The sequence below is a fragment of the Nomascus leucogenys genome, chromosome 15 (assembly GCF_006542625.1).
Source record: "Nomascus leucogenys isolate Asia chromosome 15, Asia_NLE_v1, whole genome shotgun sequence".
NCBI lineage: Eukaryota > Metazoa > Chordata > Mammalia > Primates > Hylobatidae > Nomascus > Nomascus leucogenys.
This window is the reverse complement of record NC_044395.1, coordinates 67,668,369-67,676,932: the sequence shown is the minus strand read 5'-3', so window position 1 is coordinate 67,676,932 and position 8,564 is coordinate 67,668,369. Positions and strand designations below refer to the sequence as shown.

The 8,564-nt window shown below is 38.0% G+C and overlaps 1 protein-coding gene across 1 annotated transcript; it reads left to right on the top strand.

The window, feature by feature from the left end:
• The first annotated feature begins 1,213 nt into the window (after positions 1–1,213).
• LOC100602452 (olfactory receptor 6A2) lies at positions 1,214–2,820 on the top strand. Its single transcript, XM_003254874.3, has one exon. The coding sequence runs from the start codon at positions 1,643–1,645 to the stop codon at positions 2,624–2,626; it is 984 nt and encodes a 327-aa protein (XP_003254922.1). The 5' UTR covers positions 1,214–1,642; the 3' UTR covers positions 2,627–2,820.
• The last annotated feature ends 5,744 nt before the right edge of the window (positions 2,821–8,564 follow it).

Genomic DNA, 8,564 nt, shown 5'->3' with positions numbered 1-8,564 from the left:
AGCTTAAACTTTCAGGGATGAGAAGGTGAAGATATGCCCCTATAACTAGATTATAAGATCCTGAAGACTCAGCATGTGTCTATGAACCTTTGTATACCACAGCTCTTAGCCCATGGTCTAGAGCATTGCTGATCAACCATCAATTTTGAAATAAATAAAATTGTGGGTGTGAATGGAAAGAATGAGAGTGATGGGAAATGAAAGCCAGGGACATAGGTATTTTGTAATTGCGTTACAGTATTAAGAGAAATTCAAGGGCTCAAGTACTGAGTAATGCTCAAGTAATGACAGCAGAGCATACAGAGAAGAGAAAGTCAGGCATAAAATTATTAGCAGGTTGTTTTAATTTGTGAGCACATTCTGCCCCCACTAACCTTGTAGGGACAGATTTAAGACTAAAAAGTGAGAAATCTGAGAAGAAATCACACCCAGATGCTCAGCTGACTCTACCCCATTCTCCTTTCTAAACTCCACACTCTCTCCCAATGCTATAACTGTACAGGGGCACAGGGTAAAAATAACCCTTCCTTCATATCCACTCCCATGTAAAAATCCCAACTTCTTTTCTACATGAGACACAAAAATGGCTTGAAGTTTTTAAAGGGAAAGGGAAATTTTTATCTTTGATACCAAGGTAAACAGAGTATCCTAGTAAATGTATGTTTTTATATGGGCTTTAATGTTAGAGGAAGATACTCTATCCTCATTTCAATATACTTAGTACAACTTCCAGCACCTTGTAATTCTTAGTCTTTCTGCCATCCAGCATCCATTTCCTAATCTGATTTCCCAGTGAATCTCAGGTCTTCCTTGTAAGTACTGGGTTCTGTAGACTTCCACTCTACAGGTGCTGTGACCTTCTTGTGTTCTGCTTTTGTCTTTCTTTCCTCCTGGCAGGAAGGAACTGTTTCTGTAGCTGAGTCTCAAAGATTCTGTCTCCCAGCTGTACATCCAAGATGTATTGTACAGTCCCTCCTTTACATCACCTAAATATTTTGGAAGCTGCAAGGTCCTGACTTCCCAGTTCTACCTCTTGCTATTTCTGCAACCCAGAATTAGTCACTTAAATCTATATTTCAGTTTTTTTAGGCATACAGTTGTAGCTATTAGTACTACTAGCCCACAGGATTGTTGTTAAGATCAAGCGAATTAATACTGCAAAGGTTTTACGGCAGTGCCTGCATTAATAACGGTGCCTGCACTAATAATAACTCAATTGTATTATATGTGATTGTTATTCCTCCATTGTGTAACTTATTTCCTCAAAACAGAGTCATGATCCAACTCAAAGACAAACTCTCATTTTAGGGCAGCCGAGACTCTTTCAATTTTTTGGTTTTGATCTATGTTCTTTGGGGACAAAATAGTGTCATTTTTCCCCAGTGCATCTCAATGCATGCTTCTCCAAAGGTCAGAACAGACTCCTTCCTGTCTTGTTCCCAATAAAAAAACATTTATTTTTGTATGTTTGCCTTAGCTCATTTCCAGATTAAAGAAGAGAGCAGTGGCCTCAGCTCAGTGATTAATTACATCAACTCCTTACGTGGCATTCGACCATTAAGAGAAAGGCTGGGTTCTTGTTGCGGCCTACTGAAGACTCTCTATTCTCATCTCCTGAAGAGTAGTAAGAGAGACCAATGACATGGAGTGGAGGAACCATAGTGGCAGAGTGAGTGAGTTTGTGTTGCTGGGCTTCCCTGCTCCTGCGCCACTACAGGTCCTATTGTTTGCCCTTTTGCTGCTGGCCTATGTGTTGGTGCTGACTGAGAACACACTCATCATTATGGCAATTAGGAACCATTCCACCCTCCACAAACCCATGTACTTCTTTCTAGCTAATATGTCCTTTCTGGAGATGTGGTATGTCACTGTTACTATTCCCAAGATGCTTGCTGGCTTTGTTGGGTCCAAACAGGATCATGGACAGCTAATCTCCTTTGAGGGATGCATGACACAGCTCTACTTTTTCCTTGGCTTGGGCTGCACTGAGTGTGTCCTTCTCGCTGTTATGGCCTATGATCGCTATGTGGCCATCTGCTATCCTCTCCACTACCCAGTCATTGTCAGTGGCCGGCTGTGTGTGCAGATGGCTGCTGGCTCTTGGGCTGGAGGTTTTGGCATCTCCATGGTCAAAGTTTTTCTTATTTCTCGCCTCTCTTACTGTGGCCCCAACATCATCAACCACTTTTTCTGTGATGTCTCTCCATTGCTCAACCTCTCATGCACTGACATGTCCACAGCAGAGCTTACAGATTTCATCCTGGCCATTTTTATTCTTCTAGGGCCACTCTCTGTCACTGGGGCCTCCTATGTGGCCATTACTGGTGCTGTGATGCACATTCCTTCGGCTGCTGGACGCTATAAGGCCTTTTCCACCTGTGCCTCTCATCTCACTGTCGTGATAATCTTCTATGCAGCCAGTATCTTCATCTATGCTCGGCCAAAGGCACTCTCAGCTTTTGACACCAACAAGTTGGTCTCTGTACTGTATGCTGTCATTGTACCATTGCTCAATCCCATCATTTACTGCCTGCGCAATCAAGAGGTCAAGAGAGCCCTATGCCGTACTCTGCACCTGTACCAGCACCAGGATCCTGACCCCAAGAAAGCTAGCAGAAATGTATAGAAGGGATGTGTGAAATCTGATAAAATGCTATTAAACTTGGGATCAATGTGTTCTATGAAGTCCAATGGAGTTCTTAGGGCCTAAATTGGGGGCCAGAGTTTCAAAGGCATCACTATGGAACTAGGAATACTTGCTTTAACTAGTCCAGGAGGAGAAAGAGGAATAGGCTGCAAGCTAGAAAATGGATTTCTGCAGGACAGGGCCATAAAATACAGGATAGAGCTGGGTCCGCTATTGCCTGTCCCTTTGTAATTTGCATAGACAAGATTCCAATCAAGGAAGCACAGGCTTCATTATGGAAAAGCAGCACAAGACTTTTTGATAAGATCTCTATTAGGTAGCAGAGGCCCAGGAGGTATCATTCTAGTGTGTGTTACAAGGCAAGGAGATAAGAAACTAGGAATTTTTGTTTTGGGAACATATCACCTATCAAAACATAATGGTTTCTAGGTTTATTTTCAAATTTACTGTGGTCAGTGTCCACACTGAACTAGTGGCTGAGTGCAGTTGTTTCATCAATACTCTGTCTCCCTGATTAGACTATAAGCACCATGGCGACAGGATCAGATTTTCTTTTACATCCTTTTATTACCATGGGCAGGAACAGTATCTAGTGCATGATGGCTATGAATACATATAATGAATGAATATAGTTTGGAACCATGTAGGCAAGGCATGTGTGTCATGCTTATATGTGGGGTTGGCAGGTGCAGCAAGTAAACTCCTCATACTTTACTAGTATGCAGAGAGATACAAATTGGCTCAGCCTTGCCAGAAAAAAATTTTGAAAATATGTATTACAAATCCTGAAAATATTGCAACCATTGTGATTCGGAAAGATTTGTGCAGATAGACACTTTAACTTATAAATACAGAAACAAGGAAAGGAAATAAGCAAAATATGCTCAACTTTTGCAAACCGAGCACTGGTCAAATAAATTGTAGCTCATATGTTACATGGAAAACTATGCAGAAATTGAAATAAAGTGATCTAAACAGAGTTAATGAAAGAAAAAATATTTCTAACTTAATAAAAATATTATGTTATATAACAGTATCGAAAGTATCAGCCAAAAGTATCAGCCATATTTGCTTGTTTAAACAAGACTAGAAAGAATATGACTAAAATGCTGACTAGATAATGCTGGACTGCTTACGCCTGTAAATTGCATTCTGTGGCTAAGCAATTGCCTTCAGTATATTTATTTAAATGCTTTTTTTCTTAGCCCATATTATATATAACTTTATTTATCTGGACAGGGAGATGGATACAGGGTATGTCAGTATGATTTTCAGAAATTTAGCTCCCTACTGTCACCCAACAACCAGAACTCTGAAGACAGTGAAGATTCTATCTCCAGATATGGGATCCAACTGTTGCTCAAGATGTGGGATCTAACTTTATTGCTGTCTTTTACTTAATAAAATTTACAAAAGGATATTACCAAGGATATCATGCATTATTTGCTAGCCCATACTTATTAAAAGTTTTAATATAATGTGCATATCTGTTTGTGCCTAAACAGTATAAGTATCTTGTTGTAATAATTTTTTAAATGACTGGATATAAAGTTCATCAAAAGTCTACTGTCGAAGTGTCCCCATAGAAGAAGTTTCTGAAATGGGGTTGTGATCAGGGATGGGAGTGTCCTCCTCTAGGCATTGTTATTTACAACTCTTATATAAACTCTCTTGTAAGTTAACTCCAGTTAATAGGAAGTAAAAGCATAATGTTGAATTTCTTCATTGTGCTTTTCTTTTATTTTCCAAGCTTTTTAGTATAAAATGCTTTAAAACACCTCTAATTCTGATTTCAAGTATTGGAATAGGGTTTAGCACAGTATTCCTCACATACTCACCTTTCAACAAACCATGAATGAGTTTGAGTCCTGTGTACTATGGTGAGATTGACACCTCTCCAAATGGGGACTGAATTTTTAGTAAACATATGACCCTCAGGACTCATATTGAAATTGAGGTCACAAAACCTCGTAAACTTTTTCTCATGAAGTATTGATCATCAGATTAAGTATCCCCCATCCTCCATTTATGTAACTGATTTTTCTCATAAACCTAGATATAGAACTTTATTTTATCCTTGTTCCATTTGATCCTGTTTGTTTTCAACCATCTTTGTAATCTGCCAGTCTTTCAAAGTATTGCTTAGATAATACAAGTCTTTTATAATTCCCCTTTGCTAATACAGTATCTGGAGAAGCTTTTAATCTCTTGCATCAGTACAAAAGGTGGGAGTACTGGATCTACCCGGGTTATTCAGGGTGGCCAGAGGAAACTAACAACTACAGGCAAGTGACGATTAATATAAATGACTTCTGTGCTCCAGATGTCTAGTGGTTTCCAATGTTGAGTAAACTCCAAATTTCTCAGTCTGCCTTTTAAGTTTCTTCACAGCACATTCTTAATTTTCCTTTTCATCCTTATTTTAATTTTTTGTCCACTACAAACCTTGTACAGATGAATTCTAGATTGTGATTAACAATTTTTATTTGAGACTAATAAGCCGGTGTATTTCGCTATTTGCTAAAACATCACATTGATCAGGATCAGGAAACAAAAATCCTTCTTGATAAACAACATTTTAAAAATAACAATTGTTCTGCAGCTCTGTAAACCCTATTTCCCTTCATTAAAAAACCCTTACGGTTATGAACAAGTAAAGACTGAGAAATATCAGATCAAAGCTGACTAAAGAGACAAGATACCTATATGGAGTACGGTATATTGGATTGGATCCTGGAACATAAAGTAATACTAATGGAAAAGATAATAAAATCTGAATAAAATGGCAAAATCTGAATAGTTTAACAGCGATGTATCAATTTTGGTTTCTGATTTTGACAAGTATATATGCTAATGAAGGAGGAATACATTAGAAGAAACAAACTTGAGAGATGTGTGTGTGAAAAACTCTTTTTAGCATCTTTGCGATTTTTCTGTAAGCCTAATATTGTTCCAAAATTTAAAAGTTTATTTTAAAAAGCAACACGTTATTAGTTTTTCTTACCAAATATTTTAAGAGAAGTTTGATTTATTTTATTGGCTTTCATAAAATAAAGATATATTTTCCCTTCCTTTATAGTTACAATAATATGTACAGCCAACACTTGACTTTTTTGAATATTTACCTGAATTTTTTTATTATCATGATATTCATGAATTGATGCTGTTATTATTTAGCTAATTGATAAGACAGAGATGAAGTGAAGTATAATTAACAAAATTGATAAGGTTAGTGCTTTATATACTTAGCAACTCTAAAAAATTATGCCAACTCTTTTGAATATCACCATTTGGTGCCAGCAAGAATGAGTGGACATCTCCATGTGCTTGGTGGAGAAGCGGGCCTATAGGGCAGGTGTATTCATTTTCTCTTAGAAGCATTCCTCAGATCAAGATTGCCTTGTCTGATTTTCATGTTTCATAGTCACACTTCATGAAAACCAATGGCCCCAGCCTTCCCAGAATTAGTGACAATACACAATATGCTTTTCAACAAAGATTTTGGTTGGTTGGAGTGGGGAAAGAGCTAGGTCCATTCTTCTCCACCAAATATCAGTCACACATAGGACTTCATATCCTCAAGGACTGGAGAACATTTTCCAAGACTTCTCATTTTTTCAGTCCCTTGCTTCAGCTCCCTGTAGCTAACTCCCTATAGCTCCCTGTAGCTAACTTTTTTTCAGTCCCTTGCTTCAGCTCCCTGTAGCTACTCCCTGTAGCTCCCTGTAGCTACTCACCAAGGCACTAGTGCATCTCCTTGGCCTTTGTTCTTGCAAAACTTCTAGCAGTTGACTCCAGATTTTGTGGTTACTTTTGGCACAATTAGCAGCAGAGACAGAAATAACTGGACTGTGGATGACTTGATGGAGAGAAGGATCTGTCAGTTCACCGTTTTCTTAGCATGCAGGGCACACTTCACAGATGTTATTGTCTGAGTGCTTCCTGGAGTCCAAAGCAGTGGTGGGGCCTCTTGTCACTGAGGAGGAATTATTATCCTATAGTTTCACTGTTTGCTGTCATTACTCTGTGTTCCTTCCTGTTCTAGGCTGAAAGCCTAGAGGGCTCTACACTGCAAGTTGTCTCATCTAATTTGTACTACTCAAATCCTGGCTGTAGTTCATATTCCAGCAGAGGTAATATTTTACATTTCTGTAATGAGGACAAAGCAGCTTTAGAAATGTTTTCAAAGGATTTTTTATGTTTATTATTATGTATAATTTGCCCATAGTTTTCTTTTTTTTCCAACTTTATTGAGATATGGTTGACAAATATGACTAGAATGTATTTAAGGTATGAAATGTGATGATTTGATATACATATACCCTGTGAAATGATGACCACATGCAAGCTAATTAACATAGCAACATATCAATCACCTTACATACTTACCCTCTGTGCATGTGTGTTGTGAGAGCACATGATATCTACTTCTACAGCAAATTTCAAGTACACATTTTTATTAACTTCAGTCACCATGCTATATGTTGGAACCTCAGAAATTATTCATCTTAAAAATAAAAGTTTGTATCTGTTGACTAATATTTTTCATTTCCTCCCACAGTCACCCCAAACCCTTGGCAAACACCATTGTACTCTCTATTACTGAGTTAGACTCTTTTCTAGCTTCCACATTAAGCAAAATTAGGCAGCATTTGTATTTCTGTGTTGGGCTTATTCCACATAGCCTAATGTCCTCCAGGTTGGTCTATGTCATTGCAAATGACAGAGTGTCCTTCCCTTTTAAGGGTAAATAATATTCTATTTTATAAATAGACCACATTTTCTTTATCCATTGGTCTGTAGATAGACTCTTAGGTTGTTTCCAATATTTTGTCTATTGTGCATAATGCTGCAATAAACATGGAGTGCAAATATGTCTTGGAAACAGCGATTTAATTACCTTTGGATATATAGTCAGAAGTGGGAATCTTGGATCATACAGTAGTGATAGTTTGAATCTTTAGACCCCCATACTGTTTTCCATAATGGCTGTACCATTTTACATTCCCATGAATTGTGTACACGGGTTCCATTTTCTCCCCATACCTAACAACATTTGTTTTGCTTTGACTTTTTTGGTTTTCAAAAATAATACTAGCAGGCAAGATGTGGTATCTCATTGTTTTTTGTTTTTTTGTTTGTTTGTTTGTTTTCTGAGATGGAGTTTCGCTCTTGTTGCCCAAGCTGGAGTGCAATGGTGCGATCTTGCCTCACTGCAACCTCCTCCTCCCAGGTTCAAGCGATTCTCCTGCCTCAGCCTCCTGTATAGCTGGAATTACAGGCGTCCACCATCACACCTGGCTAATTTTTTGAGCCTGTGGATTATACAAGTAGTGAGGTCTTTGGGACTCAAAAGCATATAGACAGAACTTAAATCTATGTAAGTGGATGAAATTACTCAGGAGGAGATTCTCGATTGAGAAGACAGGGAAGTCCATATTGGTATCGTCTGAATGTGGAAATATTCAGAAAGAAAAACGAATCCAATAAGGCAAAAAAGGTTAGGGATTAAAGAAGCAAGCCAGAGTTGTGTGGTGTCTGGAAGCCAAAAGAAGAAAAATTTCCCGACAGAAGGGTGTGGTCAATTATATCAATGTTGCTGAAAGGTTGATGGAGGAGAATATGGAGGTGAACATTTTATTTAGCACATTAATGATAATTTTGACAAAGAACAGGTCCATAGAAAGAGACCAGAGCTTGATTGAAAGTGGGTTAAGATGTGAATAGAAGATCAGCAGAGCAGAAAATGGGCATAAATGTTCCCTTTGTTTTTTTTTTTTTCTGTGAAGAGAAGCTGAAAATAATGCTACAGTTACTGAGGGGGATTGGAGTCATGCAAAGACTTCTTACTTTTTTAATTAATTAATTTATTTATTAATTAATTTATTTATTTTGAGACAGAATCTCACTCTGTTGC

Bases quoted from the DNA above. Each gene is read 5' to 3' on its own strand.
- LOC100602452 (XM_003254874.3), top strand. From the start codon at position 1,643: ATGGAGTGGAGGAACCATAGTGGCAGAGTGAGTGAGTTTGTGTTGCTG.